The 17587-nt window shown below is 42.3% G+C and overlaps 1 protein-coding gene across 3 annotated transcripts in view; it reads left to right on the top strand.

Annotated features, from left to right (window-relative positions):
* LOC128873978 (solute carrier organic anion transporter family member 74D) overlaps positions 1–17587 on the top strand; it is a 113690-nt gene that overhangs the window by 76815 nt on the left and 19288 nt on the right. For all 3 annotated transcript variants that reach the window (XM_054118100.1, XM_054118099.1, XM_054118101.1), the window contains 4 exons: positions 14323–14781; positions 15173–15555; positions 16104–16318; positions 16564–16704. In XM_054118100.1, the coding sequence (XP_053974075.1) occupies positions 14464–14781; positions 15173–15555; positions 16104–16318; positions 16564–16704 (1057 nt within the window). In that variant the 5' untranslated portion in view covers positions 14323–14463. The remainder of the gene's footprint in view (positions 1–14322; positions 14782–15172; positions 15556–16103; positions 16319–16563; positions 16705–17587) is intronic.

Raw genomic sequence — 17587 nt, 5'->3', positions numbered from 1 at the left:
CGCTCACGTCGACTCTGATTCATTGAAACTCGAATCCAAATGAGTCGGTGACCTTACACTCCTCGATGTTCGATAATTGATAGGTAGGACGGCGTCTGACCTTCGATTAGTCTTGGGTAAATTAAAGGCTCCGGTGCGAGGTCATGTATTACTGTTCGTCATTTATGTGTCAGCATCTTACTAATTGAAGAGGAAGGCAGGCTTCTCTCGTGCGTCAAAAGGCCTTTCCCTTTCTTTTTCTCTTCTTCGTTTCAAAATTGAACAGGGTCCAATAGTGTCGAAGGATCATTTATCCCGGATAAATATTTGCAATATTTGATAGGTCGGATCAATTTTTAGAATAGCCGGACCCCAGCCACAGTTCAGTTAATTTTGGGCAACCGTGTCGATTCGAATTTGACGGATCCTAACGTAAGACGTCAAAGACCTGTGCAAGATTAATGAAATATCGGCACCCTGAATTCCAGCGAACTTATTTCGGTCAAATAATGACGGATCTCCAATTACAATAGTGTAATTGGAGACCAAAATGAAGCAGTTGTAGATTGTTCGCGAGCCAACCATTGGCTTGATCCCATCTCTAGCGTCGGCACACCTGTGCACCGTGTTCACCTGACTCGCATAATCCGCCGACTATAATGTGTTCACATCTAGCAACAAGCTCGGTGTGCTCCCATCCGTGGGAGAGGTACGAAGGGCCGACCATGGAAGGTCCATAATTCTACAAAGTATTCTGCTGGGAAACTTTAATCTATTCCAAGCGTAATGGATTTTCGTGCAATTTTATGGAGCTGGATGGAGGTTTAGTGTTTCAGCTACCAGACTTGTTCTGGCCTCAATTTTGAGTACACGATCAAAAATTGTGTTACAATCGGCGTCTGTCAAGGTAGATCTACGTTCCTCGTTGCTACTCGAAGAGTTAAATTGGCGAAATCTAGAGGTGGCATGGCAAGTGTGCGAGCTACAGGTCGACTATCGGAGAACCCCGGAGTCAGCCACACGTGGCTGGCCACGCGAGTCGCGGACACTCGGGAAACGCGGACACCAGAAGTGGGAACCAGGACTCGATCGTTGCCTGATCTTTTCCCCAGTCCTATCCTTTCGTTCCCCGCAAGTGTCTGGTGTTTCGTCATCGGCTATCTCGCGGGGGTATTCGATCGTGAATCTGAGAACGCGCTGTGATCTTTAGTATTGGTTTAGCGCCGATGTCTGGCCGGAGTTTGCGTTAGTTGCCTCTTGGGATTCCTCGGCCAGAAGTTCGAATTGGAAGAAAATTTGTAGCTTTAACGAGCTTGGTTTATTTCTTCGTAGAAGTTTCAACCTGCGGTTATGGGTCTCCGGTATATTTGAGGCTAAGGCAAATATTATTTTCATTTAAGGCACGTGTAGGTTTATGACTTCATTGAGTTTAAATTTGTAACACGCCAAAGAAGTACTTCTTGCGTAAATATATCTGCATATTTTAGGTTAAGATAATATTTCCTTTTTGCTTCGGACATACCGAAGAGGATATGGTCTGTGCGAAAGGTTTATGAAGAAACAAACTGAGCCGTTACACTTTTGTGTTTTAATAGGTGGTGCTACGTAAGCAAAATTTCGATTAATGTGATGTGGCACAGTTTGATTAGAATAGTGCAGACGTGAGAGACCATTGCTCTTTTAATGAATCGACCAACAATTACAAGGGATACAAACGCTTTTCCATTTTGCAATCTGAGGTTTCGTTAACGAAATATAAATAATTCGAGTCGTTACGCGTACAAGCATATTCTTCACGCCAATAGGAATCGATAAGTTCTTTTCCATTTTGCGATCCAAAGTTTCATTCTGGAGATATAAACAGTTAAAGTTTCTGCGCGCGCACCCACGCGATCAGCTGACTGGGTTACAAAATAGCGCGCGCAGCGACTTACACCCTTAAACTTTAATTGCCTGTATTTAAGCAACGAAGCCTTAGATTGCAAAATGGTAAAAGACTTCTCGATTCCTTTTTGCCCAAAAAATCTGATCCTAAAAGAACATCCTATGTTTTTCTTTTATATTTTCCTTTCCCAATGTTTATTGTTACTAGCACAACTTGAAATACAGATTCAAGTCGATCTAGGGATGATTGGAGTAGTCTATGCCTGGCGTTTCAGCGAAGTATCAGTTACCAGAAGAAACTTGGCTCCCTAGTTCCTGGATTTATCAATTATTCGAACAAATCGCGTGGTGGGCGGATGGTAGAAGCATCCTGGCTTCGTGCTGGCCAGCCTTGATTCTATTCACGGGGATACACGTAAGCTCGCCACTGGTTTGTAATCAATTGTGGCGCAAGGAAGGGTTGCGTGTGGTCAGGTTCTGGACGTTCATGCCCACCTGCACGGAAACTTGGATTCCCCAGGACGCGGTGCTGGCTCCTTCAATCGCAGTCGATGCACTCTCGTTCGAACCTCGAATACAGTCCGTCATGTTACTGACGAATATAATTCCGATTAACATAGAATACAGTCGCACTTCGTCTTCCGAACAAAGGACTCGATACAATGCGTTAACCTTGAGAAGGCCTAACCTCGAGTCGGAACAATAATTTCCACTCTCAACCAAGACCATTCTTGTCTCCAACAATGAAGGTATCCCAAAAATAAATTCGACCTTCGTCCTACGTTTAATTCTGAACCAGTGGTTTCTGAAACAAGACCTAAGAATACGAATGATCCGAAAAATTCGTTCACCTCGAAGCTCATGCTTCTCAGCGAAGTTGATTCGAACCGTGCATAAAGCACTCGCGAAAACCCTCTTTTGCCAAGGTTTCGGTTCGTTCTCCTAGGGTAATCTCGCGGAATAGACCGAGGAAACTGCCGGTTGAAATTTCCATTTCGATCAGCTCGAAAGCAGAGTCGCGGCGGTTAGCCGGGCTCGTAGTTCAACCGCGATGGAGCCGTGGCTAGCGTGTTATTTGCCAAAAAAGATGCTACCGATAGCGCTGGGTATGATTGTCGGTAATTTGCGGCGCAGGGGCCACCGCGGTCGTGAATACAATCTATTATTACATCGCGCTGTGTCCACCATAATGCGCTGCGGTTCGACGTTAGTACCTATGGCCACCATAATACGCTGCACTTTGGTACCGGCGGTGTACCATTTGTACGGGCTATTTTAACGTTTTCTAGCGACTGACGTTCAATTCTCTCTTGGCTACGAGCTCTCCCGCGAGATTCAGTTCCAGCTAGGACCGAGTCGCCGGGAATGTTATTCGAGTTGGAGATTGTTTGGAGGTCTTGCGGTGATCTTGAGAAACGTAATGGCCTTGGCGCATTGGATTCCGGAGTTTAAGGGATTGGAACCGGGAGCGGCGGGGGAGGGAGGGGAGCTAATCCAGACGTAACCGATGATAGGGTAAGGCCTATGCTAGATTCGAACCTTGGATCGTAACTTAGCCTAGATTTACGGTGGTCGAGGTTACGATGGAGGAAGGTATTTCTATTTTAAGTATTCATGTCGGGTGTAATCGTACCTCGAGTCCGGGGACTCTGATTTAACCTGTGACGACTTAGGGCCCGGTTACGTATATGGTACGTGTAACTCAGTCGAAAACGTGACGCGGTGCTCCAAACCTACGTTAGAATTGGATCTTCGATCGTAACTTGTGCTAGGTTTCAAATGTTTGAGTTTACGATAGGGGAGGTGGTATTTCTATTTTAAGTATGATATAGTTGGGCCTATTTATGAGGATATCGTTTATAGTGAGATAACTTGGAATAAGGAATGATCTACGTTGCAGTTAACTCGGGCAGGAATGCTTGGGTATCAAGTTTATTAAGGAGCATGGGTGATATTTGAGATTTATTTGAGAAAAAAACTGTCGTGCATATCAATTTCAAACTTTACCAGTATATTTTCTTACGTTTAACGAAACCCTGAGAATTTTGTCAAATATTAACCCTTTGACGAGTAAGCATTTTCATGCGGTAGTGTGGGAAATACACACGGTTGTAATAAACAATATTGCATGCCCATACACGTCAAAGGATTCATAGTAAACACTTTCAACTATGTTTTGATCAATTTTATATACACAAGACTCGCGATTAAAAATTCAAATAATATGTTAATTAACGTGTCTGTCCTCCATAATTCTCAGCAATTCATGTATAAGTATGCGGCTTAAGGCATCGGGAAATAAATCATTCTACTACTTGCATGCAGAAAAGAAACCACTATATGCAACTCGAGCCCGTTCAATGTCTTCTGCATGCAACAAAAATCACTATACCGGTTGCAACTGTCGAACAAAAACGTTTAACTGACCTGCAACGCAAACCGCACACTCTGCTTCCTACTTTTGATGCAAATCGGTCAGCAGCTTTTACACACGCCTCGACTTATTTAGCAATCTTTGCGTACGATACAAATCGTTTCACATATTGTAATCTTCGCGCAAATCACTCTGTTGCTCGCACGCGTGATGCAGATCCTTCAAACGACTCGCATACAGGGTGTCTCGTAGAAGTAGCCAAGAACATGGAACTCTATGTTAAAAATTAGGTAGAAGACATGAAATCAAATTTAATTGCTTCGTTTTAGACCAAACTAATTAGTTGAGACTTGTTTATGTTTAACAACGACGATTCAAGTTTAAAGGGTGAAATCACTCTCCAAAAGCTCACTCCTATGTCACCAACTCGGAAACGGTTAGAGATAAAAGAAAATTTGTTTAACAAATCTTGTAGTATGTCAAAAATCGTACAATTTTTGTTCAGAAATTTGTCCTCTGTCTGTAACCGTTCTGAAGTTGACGAATTGAGGGTCAAACTTTCGAGGGTGGTTTCGCCCTCTCCTCCCTAAACTTGAGCTACCACAGTTAAAATAAATACGTATGTATTACTTTTGATTGTTTTGTAACTCTATAAAGTTTCGTTCTTTCTTAATTTCGATCTTCCCGAAGGCTAACCAGATTGTCTGACCACATACAGTCACGATCCCCTTCAGGGCTGATCTTTCTTCCCACAGTTCCGTGTCACCCTGTATGCAAGACTGGCCGATCAACGATCGCAATTTACCGCCGCGTAGGCTAGTCGGTTCGAGGAAATTATATTACGAATGGTCATTCCAAAGGAAATACTAGGAGAATTTAAAAGAAATACAGGGACACTTCAAACTCTAATGTATCACGAACGATGTTTAAAAGTTTCCTGTCAATTAATAATTGCACATGCATGATGCCAGAATAGGTGGACTTAAATTATTCCCTTACATTGATAGGATAGATAGAGCTAGACTATATTTTATAGTACTCCCGTGGCACTATAAAATATGTTTTTCTTTTAGAATACTAAATATATCGATTCTGAATCTTTCCAAAAAGTTGTTACGTCATAATACAACATTCTATTATCAAATAGTGGTAGGTTTATTTAAATACAACTAGGAAAGTGTACAGAAAGGAAATTTATTTTCATTGCATACCTTTTGCATCTTCCTAAATGATTTTCCACTGTATTCAAATGACTCGATTATTCCTCTAGCGATTCAAATGGTACTTGATTAAACATTCTACACTCCACCCAGTTCACCAGAGTGAGAAAGTATTTTTAATTCCGTCCATCGTAACGAGGGACTTCCCCAAGTGCCACGGATGCCTGATATTCACGAATTGCCACCAGCTGGTGCGCAGTGTCGCATTGATTCAAATTTTCGCGGGTTCGTTCGCGCGCTGGATTGGCTACTACGTTAACGAGGACCCCTCAAAGGAATAGCTTACGCAAAGGCTCCGCAGAAAGTGCGCCTTTGACTCTTTATTACCCATAATTTCCTATGATGTTTACTGCCGCTATGAATATACAGACTGTTATTAATATCGCGACGTTTATCCATCATTACCAGCTGCACAAGTTTGGGAGAGCTATTAAGGGGACAGTCTGCCAGTTCCAGATCGAAACTTCGGTTTCCTGCATTTTCCTTGAAATTATAATATTTTACTATCTAAAATGATCCTTATTTCTATTATCTACGGTATTAATACCTCGTTTATTATTACGGTTAACTATACGTAAGAATTCATGTAACGTCCCTACAAGTATACTAACGAGCACAAAAAACTTTTATTTAAGGAGTCAATTACACGAAAAGAAATCGTTTAGTATTTTCGTAGTAATAACTCGCTCGTTATAAGAGCAAATGACATGCAAAAAAGAACGTACACAACCCTCATAAGTATACTAATTAACAGAAAAAGTTTCGGTTTAATATACTCCGTAACTTTTTTTTCAAAACAAAGTTTCAAATTAGCCTACTTCAAAACTCGAGACATAAATCTTAAACTTGAATTTCGAAACCTAATTTAACGGACACCCGTGGTCATTATCGATCTTGATCGATGAATCGCGCGTGAAAAATAGTAAATGGTCAGAAGTTACCATTCATCATGCGACAAATTACGCTAACGACCCAGCGAAATAGTAGAGGGGACGAGCATACTTTCGTTGCTGACATGATTTTCATGTTCTAGTTGCCATTAAACTCTTGCTTTCTTTTGGGACGGTGGAGATGTCGGGACGAGCTCGTCTTTCACTTTTGTTTTCGTTCGATCCCTTTCCTCCGGTTTCCATAAAAACTTTTGTTGCCTCTGGTGACGTCCAGTCGCGTTTCACGTTCGTCATTCGATTCCATTCTAATCGTGATTGATTAATGAGGAGCACGAAGAACTTTTAGGTTCTTGATTAGTGACTCTCTTCGCTATCTGCTATTTTCTATAGCGTGTTTTATAAATTATAACCAATCTCGATACATTAATCAGCAGCTGTCCTCGTTTAGAATCGTCGCGTGCTGGCTCGCCTATCATAATGGAACATCTGCGAAGTGTCTGGTGTTGATAAAACCTTGCACGTCTTTAGATTACTTAACGTCAAGGCAAACGAAAGTAACTTGTGCTTAATTAGCAAACCATTCGCCAAAGTTCACTCTTATACTATTTTTAAGACTAGGACAAAAATGAGTAAACATACTCGATTAAAAAAGCGTTTCATCTTTCATAATCAAAGGTTCGAATCAATTTATTTTTTAATTTTGTCTATTCTATTGCTCTGACTATTCTAATCTTTTACACGCAACAAGGGTGTAACATCTTACTTGGTCGTAAGAAGCATATTTAAAAAATATGAAATAATCGTCGAAATAATAAGATTTCTCCATTTTTTAAAAATTGAAAATATTGCACGTTCGTTTACGGTTCCAGGGTAGCAATTTGTAGAAAGGAGCCTCGGCAGCGGCGATTTTCACTCGGGAAATTAGTTTGCTCGACTTCTCCAGGCCCCGAGCCTTTATTTTTGCCTCGCGTTTATTGCTTTCCAGAACGAGATCGAGATCGAGATTCGTCCCATTGTTGTTGGCGCGGGAATTACTTTCGCTGCTTTCGATTTTCACGACCAACTTCGTCTGATAGAGACGACACTGGGCGCACGACTTTCGTCCTCGATTGTCGCTCGTCATTCTCACGGTACACTGTAATTCCGTTGGGAAATTAAAATTAGAGCTTTCTGGCTACTCATTTGGGAAGGAAAATTTATTTCTGCACAACTTTGCTCATCTACTTTCCATCTTTAGCGAAGGCATCGTAAAAATTGAATGAAATTCGACATTTTTAATTATTCCGCTAATATCATTAAACATTATTAAATGTAAAATATACGTTAATTTTATTCTTAAACCAAGGAAAAAGGTAATCGGAAGTAATCTTCCTTGCTTAATTTAAAAGAAAAGGAAGATAATTAATGTATGCAGAGTCTCCAGTGACGTAGTGCCCTTCCAGTTTTTATCCAACGACGGTGTACACTGGAGAAGATGATCAACGATCCCACTTAATAGTTTTAGATTACTCCATGATCCTATTACGGCTTGACGCCAATCAGCGTTCATATTGTAGAACAAAAAATGCTTGGGATACCGCCAGGGTGTACCCTGCCTCGGCGAGTCATTAGAATCATTTCCAACCGATTTCATCCAGTCCTTAACGCCGTTTATTATTTATTGTTCCGTAAAAGTGGCTTGAATTATTCTACGGCGTCCACCGGCGTCCGCGCCACGTGCACGTGAGCGGTATCACCGTAAACCAGATTCAAGATCAGGTTCAACGAGTTTGCTGGGAACATCAAAGTGGAATATAAATCTTGCTGCTTTCCACTTACTTTCTTGGGGGCATTTGCAAAGATTTGCGACACGCGGTCAACCGGCGTCGAGCTTGGCGATCGAAAGTGAATCGCTGGGAGTCGGGAAACGTCGGTTCCGTCGATGTCTTTCAAAGCTGCGAAATTACAGTCGAGGCAAACTGCCAGTCAGGAGACACCGCGTCACAGACAGTTCCGCGTTTATCGATTTCTTTCCTAAATTCAAAATCAATTTTAATGCGAATTTAAAAATAAATTTGCTCTTCATTCAATTGCTTCTTTTCGTTGAATTTCTTTCATAATTTTGTAGATGTAAATTTTAAAATACGCGTAATGAATAATAATTTAGATCTACATAAAGGGTGTCCACGAAAAGGTTTTTTTTTTTATCTAGGTAGTCCGTGATAGGGTAAAGTTTAAAAGAGCTTTGTCTGCACGGCGGGTTCAGTCAACGGAACTGAAATGTCACGATCGATCTTTGATCGAGTGAAAAAAATAAATAAATAAAAAAGAGGGGGCACACCGCGCCTCGAACAAGTGGCCCCCAGCGGAACACGCGAACTCCGCTTGTTTCGCGTCGTTGCGCCTTTATCAATCTGAAAAGCGTTAATGGGAAAAGTGACGGTGCCGTGAAATTGATTTTCAACCGGATCCGCTCGGGATACGTCGTTACTCCGTGAAATTAATTTCGATGTACATCCTTGCACAAACGTTCGAAGCAGTTTATTATTTTACCCCTACGTTTTCAAAAATATTGATAGGATTGATACTAATTAACTTTCTTGTTGATCTTCAGCAAAAATCGTTTCTTTCTTTGCTAAAATGTGAGTAATTTCAATAAAGATATTTATTACTGCTCAACATAAGTTTCTTATATTAGATACGATTTTTGTCTCTTTCTTCATATTTACTTTGACGATCAGCAAGAACTTAATTATGCCTGCCACTCTGAGAAATTAAAAAATCGCCGTTAAAAGAAATTCAACAGTAATTGATGGAAACATCCACTTTGTTTTATTGTACTTGATCTTTTTAATTTGCAACTATTTCTCAATGTGAACGACGTACCTCTGGACCACCCTGTAGCCACTCGAACTCTACCTTGGTGGCAGATGAATGGCTCCCTTCGCGCTGTTCCTTTTTTATTGATCGAGTGGCGCTAATTTTATCAAGCGAGCACGATCTATCTAGAACCACCTCGGTTTTTAGCTCTTCTAACATCGATCCTCTTGGGTAAAAATGACAACCACTCGGAAAAAGTCGTGCAATCGATGAATTTTTACGTTTGGCAAGAGGGGTACGATTAGTGATACGTTTTCGAGACGCTCGAAGACCAGTCCGTCTCGTTGGTCGGAGGTCTGTACACACACGGGGACCGAACGACTTGGTAAAAAGCTGCTTTAAAAGGGCAATTGACCGTGAAAGGGTGGCAAAAAGTGTGCCACGGATACAGGACACGCAGCATTGTCTCGACGAAGGCCGACACGACGATTCGACGCGGAAGGACCCTGTGTTCTCTTTGCTTCCTTCGGTTTCGTCCTGTTGGAACGGGGCCCTCTCGCGTCTACGCGGGGTCGTTTCACGGTGAAAACGATTACCTCGCCGAGTGCGACCCGTGGAAGTGTTACGGTGATCGCTTAGGGGCGTTGAGGTTATAAATCACTAACAAATTTACGCAAATGTTTGGAATTATTACTCGTCGATCAACTTTATAAAATTGCAACATGTAATTACAATTTTAATTGCAAGCTAAACAGGCAAAGTCAGTTGTCGATAAATATCAATCGACATCAAGAATCGGAATTTATCAAGCTTCGTCGTGAAGCATCATAACTTATTATAAAACATCACGCAATCACCAGGAATCATCAGTCATCACCAATTATTACCAATCATCGTCAATCGTCACGATCGCCATCGAACATCATCAGTTAAACATTCAAACATTGTCAGTTATCATTAATCATTATAAATCATCACCTATCGTTACCATTCATAGATCATGATTCATCAGAAATTCATTCATCAATCATTTATCAATCATTGTCAATTGTCAGAGGTCAGAGGTCAATGGTCAACGATCGCACCGATGTTTTTTCTACCCAGTAAGAAAAATTAACCAAGCAGAGAAACAATTAGAGTCCAATTTCCTAATCTTCAAGCTTCAATGAAACCACAAGTCTGTATCATTTTTCCGAAACCTCGTGTAATAGGGAACACTTACGACTTTTCCTCGTCACGTGCATGGCCTGGCGTGTCAGTAGAGTCGTTTTTGGGTCGCTCTGTACGGCAACGTGCTGCACGCTGGCATTGAGTTGTAGTCGTAGTAGAATAGAGCAACTAACCACGAGACGTCAGTAGGACAGTGAAAGGCGACCTAGACCAAGTCTCTCCGCCGCAATGCTGCTGGAACTTGACAAACGCCGCTGTTTTCGTGTACGTGCATGCGGCTCGTCCGTGTCCCAGGTGTTCGCATGTTGCATCTCCCGAGGCATGCCTTCTGTTTTGATACAAACGAAATCCAATCAGATCACCGCGACAATTCAAAAGTTGACAAACCAGCCTCGTATTCATTTTATTTTATCATTAAAGAAGAAACTAACACTTGGTTATTTACACGGCCTATACATTAATTAATACTCACCCTATATAACTAGTTATATATATATATGAGTTATGAAAAACTATATCAAGAATTTCTAGTGTGTCCAAATTAGCCTTGTCGAGCATTAAATTATTACTTGGATTGGCAGTAGATAATGTACTTTCGATTATCGATGAAAAGACGGTTTACAAGGTGTTAGAAGAACCGTTTGCCAGGTTTATGTCGGAGAAGTGCGCACGTGGGCTCCCTCTTACGTGATATTTGAGTCCCCCATTCAAGCCTACGGCAGCATACCACGACAATTTATTACCGGAAATTTCTTTTCTCGTTGCATCATAGCTGGTTCCACAGGAGTCTATGAGATCCCGAACGAAATCACAATGCGCGAGGAATTCCTAATTGGTCGCGCGAGAAATCACCGTCGATCGACCGTGCGGTATTTTTCAACTCATGCCGCAACGTTTATTTCCTCACCTCTTCCTGTCGTGTAAAAACAATATTCCTCGTGTACCTCGTGTTATTTATAGCAACTAAATTAACAAATCACAGTATTCACGTGAATTTCACAATTGTATCCGAGCTGATTTCGTATCGTCGTTAAAGCATGGTATTCTCTTGATTCAAATTCTGTTTCAACGACGCTAAATTCTATTTTAACGACTGCGTGATCTGCTTTACGAACGGAATATCCCTCGACGTCTGACACCGACTAAACAAGTTAATAACTCCATCCGACTTCCAAAAGATATTAAACCAAGCTTGCAAACAACCTCATAAATTTCAAATTAATTCCGATAAAATTATCCTCGACTCCATTCCCCTGCAAACAAACTCAGACCTAAGAAAAAGATCCTCGAGAACAGAGAACACCTTTCCAACGAGGTGCGGGATCAGAGATCGCGAATCGTCGAATTCCTCCGGCGTTGAATATTCATGGAGCCGATTTCTTGCAAAATATTCGCGACGCCAGCCGGTGGAACGATTAAAAGGATGATTTCGAGACGTGATTCATCGACGGGGCATCCATGGCGGGCGACAGAATCGCGAATCGGGCCCCATTGCCGCGAAGGTTTTCACTTCGGGAGGCGAGTTGTCCGAAAAGGATTTACGATCGGTAAAAAGGCGACCGCTGCGGCGGCGTTTCGCCATCGGGAGCGTGCACAGGAGAGCTGGCGCTCTTCTCGTAGCCCTTTCGATTTCGTTCCGATTGCAGGCTTCGATATGTGTGTCGACATTGCCCCCCTTAACCGGCGAAAGTTCTCAGCTAATTGAACTTCTTAATCTCTGACTCGTTCCCAACCGAGGTTCGCCCCCTAACGAGGGTTTCAATGTTCCTCAAGTTTAACTGGGACTGTAGAGGGTGGATCACAAAAATAGGAAACTAACGTAGTAAATTAGTGTCGCAATGATTAATCAGCAAACTGTTCTACGTTGCTAGCAGGATAATCTACCTTACCATCTCATATCGACAGAATAAGACACCCCTCACAAAGTACAAGAAATATTAGGTTGTCCGAAAAGTTTCTTTCGTTTTATTAATAAGTAATACATGCACAATATTTTGTGTTTTATGTTACAGTACTGAATTGTGCACGGTTCATTTTGCTCCATTACTGTTACAACATGAATATCTATGAAATTAGATTGTCTGTTTATATAACCACGACCACGTAAAATAATTGAGCGCAACTCGCGAAAGAAACTTTCGGGACAACCTAATAGAAGAAAATAGAAATTTTTGTTCTCTTTCTATTCGAGTTTCCAAGGTCCCAGCCCTACGAGTCTCGACATCCACGTATCTAAACCAAGGTCTAGGTTTTGTTAGCGTCACGGCAGGGTGGAAACGTCGCAGATCACGTCCACTCGAAATCTTATAGTCGACAGGAATCAATAAATTCTCGTCGAACTACACGGGGTTCTGCTGGAATAAATTGATTCGCAGAAGGTTGTATGCCCGACGCGCATGGAATACACGCGACGCGGTGCGCTCCACGACGTTAAACATTAACGGGTCAATGGCGCACTGAAACGACACTACACCGTAAACACATTCGTATTCTTAGACGGTCTTTCGGAGGTCAGCCACCGTGGACGTCCAATTAACGTCCAAATAAAATCCGTCCGCGCAACGTTTCACCGTGTTTTATTATCATCCGTGGAACCATTCGACAGGAAGCATCATTGGGGCAACACCCCTCGAATCGTTCCTGCTCGCTAAAGAAAACAATCTCGCTGTTACGCCGAACGGATGAGTTCCGTGCACGATTTCGACAAGTTTAGCAAGATAGCTGGAAGTTGATGAAAGTTAATATAATTAAAAAGATTAGAAAGATATATATTAAATTAATATAATTTAAAAAATGAGAAAGTTAATAATATTCTTTATTGTAGCACAACTTCGTCCATAGATAATCGAATCTAATCCTATCCAAATGTTACTCGTGCAAGGTGTACCGTGAAAATAAAATTCCAATGATTCCTTAGGATAAATTAGGAAATGGATAGTGGGTACTTTCTGGCCACCCGTTACGTGGTCGTATGCGCGTTCTAGCCCGCAGACTCCTACTCACTGTCAGTGAAAACCGCGGCGGCAGGATGGTCAGTGCAATGGAACGCGAGGGAAATGAGGAAAGTCGGGCACCGACGAAAGTGAGAGGATACAGGCTACAGGGTGTTCCAGTCGGTCTGTTTCCTTTCTGTCAATCATGGGGTGAAAGGAGCCCGACAGCGAATGGTTTCCGTTCTGCTCAGTTTCGTTCGCAGTATTCGCTGTCGCAGATCCTGTGATCTCTAATTATTTTCCAGAAAAAGCGTGCATTAAACTCGAGTATCTCGTTGCAAACTTGTACAATTTAGACAACTGCCATCCACAGTGACTCCCAAAAGCATTCATACTTAAATGTCAACGATGAATGTAATCCGGTCGAATCAGTAATGTTGCTATTTATTGCTACGATTACTTTTAATTTTTGTTCACGCTTGAAGCAAGATCCCATGGATCAATTACGGGCCAAACACAGAGGAAAAGGTCGGTTGAGAACGTGGAATTCCATTGGCCACTGAACAAAGCCAATCGCGATTTCGGGGAAACGTGGTAGGTGTTAGTCGCGGAGAAAGAGAGAGCTCGCCGTTATAAATAATGCCGTGACGCACATAAGTTAGACATTTAAAAATACAAAGTGCATCTCGAAACCGCTCCTGAACGAATGATAAATCGCGGCCGCGATTTTGACGATTTATTCCTGGACACCTTTCCTCTCCGTCACTTTTTGCGTCGGGCCACGATATAGCGCACAAGTCATAGGAAGACGAAAGACCGAAGAAAACGAACCAGCATAAATGTTCAACAGCAAGCTGTCGATGAATCAGGAGAGTTCTTTTACCGTCAGAGTTCTCTAGTTTATCGACAGTATGCTCTGTTTGACCAACAGCATGATCTGTTTTAACGACTGTGTAATAGTCAAGGAACAATTTATCTTCCGAGGAACAAGCTAAAATACATCAAATCTTCTGAAACGATGCAGAATCGACGGAGACTAATTTTGCTAATATCCTTTTTTTTTATGATTTCAGGTTGACCGTTCGAATGCAAAAGGTCTGAGCGGCCGCGAGGGTCCTCCCACGAGGAAGAATCCCGGGTAGAGGGTGCGAGAAGGCATAAAGGAATCGAGAGAGAAGCGAGGTAACAGAGTGTTGGTTCATCCTCGAAGGACAATGGCGGGCGAGGACACGCAGATCCTGGCGAACGGGAACGTCGAGGCCCTCACGATAATCCCCCAGAAGATGGCGAATGGGAACGGGCTGATTTGTGGCAAACAGCACAACAACAACGGCTCGATACCGAATGGGAAGCTTCACGAGATTGGCGGGACGGAAAACGGAAAGCTGATCATGTCAGACGAGAAGTCGAGTAGCCTTCACACGGAGTTCGACGATGCCGACGTCTCCTGTGGCTGGGGTCCCTGCAGACCGCGCTGGCTCCAATATTTTGCCACGAAGCAGGCCTTCCTGGTCACCTTCTGCATCACCTGGGTCAGTGTTTCATGTTTGGTGACGGTATCCGGTCGAATCAGTACACTTGATAAAAAAAGAGCATGTTGTCGATAAAACACAGCGTCTTATTTTACCTTCAGAGTTCTCTATTATATCGATGGTATTAGTCTCTGTTCGACCAATAGCGTTCTCAGATTTACCATCAGATTTCCCTGGTTTATCGACAGCAGACTTTGTTTTAACGACAGAGTGTTCTACTCTATCGACACTGTGCTCTGTTTCATCAACCAAGTACTTCCCTACACATAAGTATTAGAACTTGTTACAAGTAGTAGTACGCTTGATTTCCCCTCAGAGGACCATAAATGATTAGCACATCGTACGAACCGAATATCGTACAATACACAAGCAATGGCTTTTATAATTACAGGTCCTCCAAGGCATGTACTACACATACTTCGTCTCGGTAATCACGACGATCGAGAAGCTCTTCCAGATCCAGTCGAAGACCACCGGTATCATAATGTCGGCGACGGAGATCGGCCAGATCGGTTCCTCTCTCTTGCTCACGTACTACGGAGGCCAAGGTCACCGGCCTAAGTGGATCGCTTGGGGCATGATCCTCTTCGCGGTGAGCTCGTTCACCTGCTCGATGCCCCATTTCATCTTCGGTGAACAGCTGATCCATCAGAACGAGATGATTTTCAGCGGTGTCGGGCCGAGGGGCGAGGACGGGAACCCGAACAGCACCGATCCCGTGCCTGCTTACCTTTGCACGCTCCCTGATCGGTCAGAGAACTTCACGCTGAACGGGTAAGTGGGTAGTTCATCTAAAAAGTCTCCGTAAAATCACTCCGAATATCAGAATTTTAAATTAATAGGGTAAATAGCTTAGAAACGGTCACGGGTCGTTGCATAAACGAGATCCAAAATTATTTTCCCGAAGCAAACATGTGCAATCGTGACACACTGATCGAGCACCATTTTTCACGGGTGTTTAGCGAAACTCTCGACGGGGCTCTCAAAATTTTGCAATTTTCTCCGACCCATTTCTCCATCGATCGAACCTTTTTTTAAGTGGGACACTCGCTGGCATCGTTCAATCACCGCTTGCTGGCCTCTTGTTTATAAATGGAAGCTCGACGAAGCTGCCATACCATTTTAATTAAAATAAACGTTTGTATTTTATTTGATCGAAATTTATTTGATTCGATATAAATGAATTCTGTTGTATTTTATTTCATCAAAGTGAATTCAGTTTGACTTCGCGATGTGTTATATTTATTATACGATCATTGTTGCATCGAATTGATCGAGTTATTGCTCTGTGATGACGTGATAGTATTTTCTTTTTATTTAAGGCTCTCGTCCACGACAGCGCAAGGTGACGCGTTGAATTACTGCGAGGGCAAGTTCAAGACCGAGCAGATCATACAGAGCAAAATCACCACGGTGGTCTTGGCGATATTTTTCGTCTCTCTGCTGGGGGTTGGCATGGGCCAGACGGCGGTGTACACCCTTGGGATTCCCTACATCGATGACAACGTGGCTAGCAGGGAAAGTCCTCTGTATTTCGGTGAGAATTTGATCGTCTTCGGGTTACACAGTCTTCCAAGAAAAACATGAACAGAAATGCGATGAAATAACGTACATTGTTTTCTAAAATTCCCTTTATAATATGAATTCAAAAAAATATTGAAAAAAGTTCTTTCCTCCTCAGAAAAGTTATTATAAATAAAAAAGTTATGACTATATCAAGTGCTTTGTACTAAGCATTAACTATAGCGCATTACGCCATTATGCCTGTATACTTTGTTGCAGCGATTACCATCGGAGTGAGGATCCTCGGTCCAGCCCTAGGGTTTATCCTGGGTTCATTTTGCACGATGATTTATGCGGATTTGTCGATGAATCCGCAAATCACGCCGAAGGATCCGCGATGGGTTGGAGCATGGTGGCTGGGTAAATTGAAATCCATTGCTTGTTTATTTCCACAAAAAGAATAAGGAGCCTTCAAGTGTAATTACCATTCATTCTCAACAATGTTCCCTCGGGCCCAGGTCACCTTTTAATATTCACTTTGGCGTTCGATATTCCTACTTCCTTGTCAATTAGTAGAAGCTAAATTCATCAATCACCGTGAGCTCGCAGGCATGTCGGGTTCGGAAGATACTCAGACTTTAGCCTTCTGAACTTTGTAGAATTTTTGTCTACCTGCTAGGAAATTATTTCCACTTCCTCATTAGTTATCAGCTTTGTATATAAATCACTACAAGCTCCCAGGCATGCCAGTTTAGAAGATACTTGCACTTTAGCCTTCTAAACATTGTAGAACCTCTAATGGTGGCTGGAGACTCCCGTCTCTGGAGTTTCTGGAGTTTCCAGTCGTTTTACTTCTTGGGAAAGTCATGGACGTAACGATTACTTTAGGATTAGTACGTCGAGTTGCAATCATACTAACGCTGCTGCGTCTAACGACAGATGGTACCGTTCAAACGATCACATTACAGATACTTGGATTGTAAAATTGTGGAAACATTTCGTTGTTCTCTTTGTACGATCATCGATTGTGAGCCAACAGATGTTATTAAGCTCTCCAGGACATTCGAGACATTGTTTCTTCTTTGATCGTTTGAAACGTGATCAAGTATTTATTCTGGCAATTATATTAGGGCTTGTTCAAATTTCCTGTCGAGTACCTAGAATGGAGGTTGAAACATCGAAGAAAGAAGAATACGTTTATCGAGTGTTTCGTGTTTTGATCATTGTATACGGAGTCGTTATGTTTGTGGTCCCTATTATTCCTTTCCATTTTATACAATTCTGCAGAAAATCGAGTCATCAG

The sequence above is a fragment of the Hylaeus volcanicus genome, chromosome 3, assembly GCF_026283585.1.
Source record: "Hylaeus volcanicus isolate JK05 chromosome 3, UHH_iyHylVolc1.0_haploid, whole genome shotgun sequence".
Lineage (NCBI taxonomy): Eukaryota > Metazoa > Arthropoda > Insecta > Hymenoptera > Colletidae > Hylaeus > Hylaeus volcanicus.
This window is presented reverse-complemented; position numbering and strand designations above follow the sequence as displayed.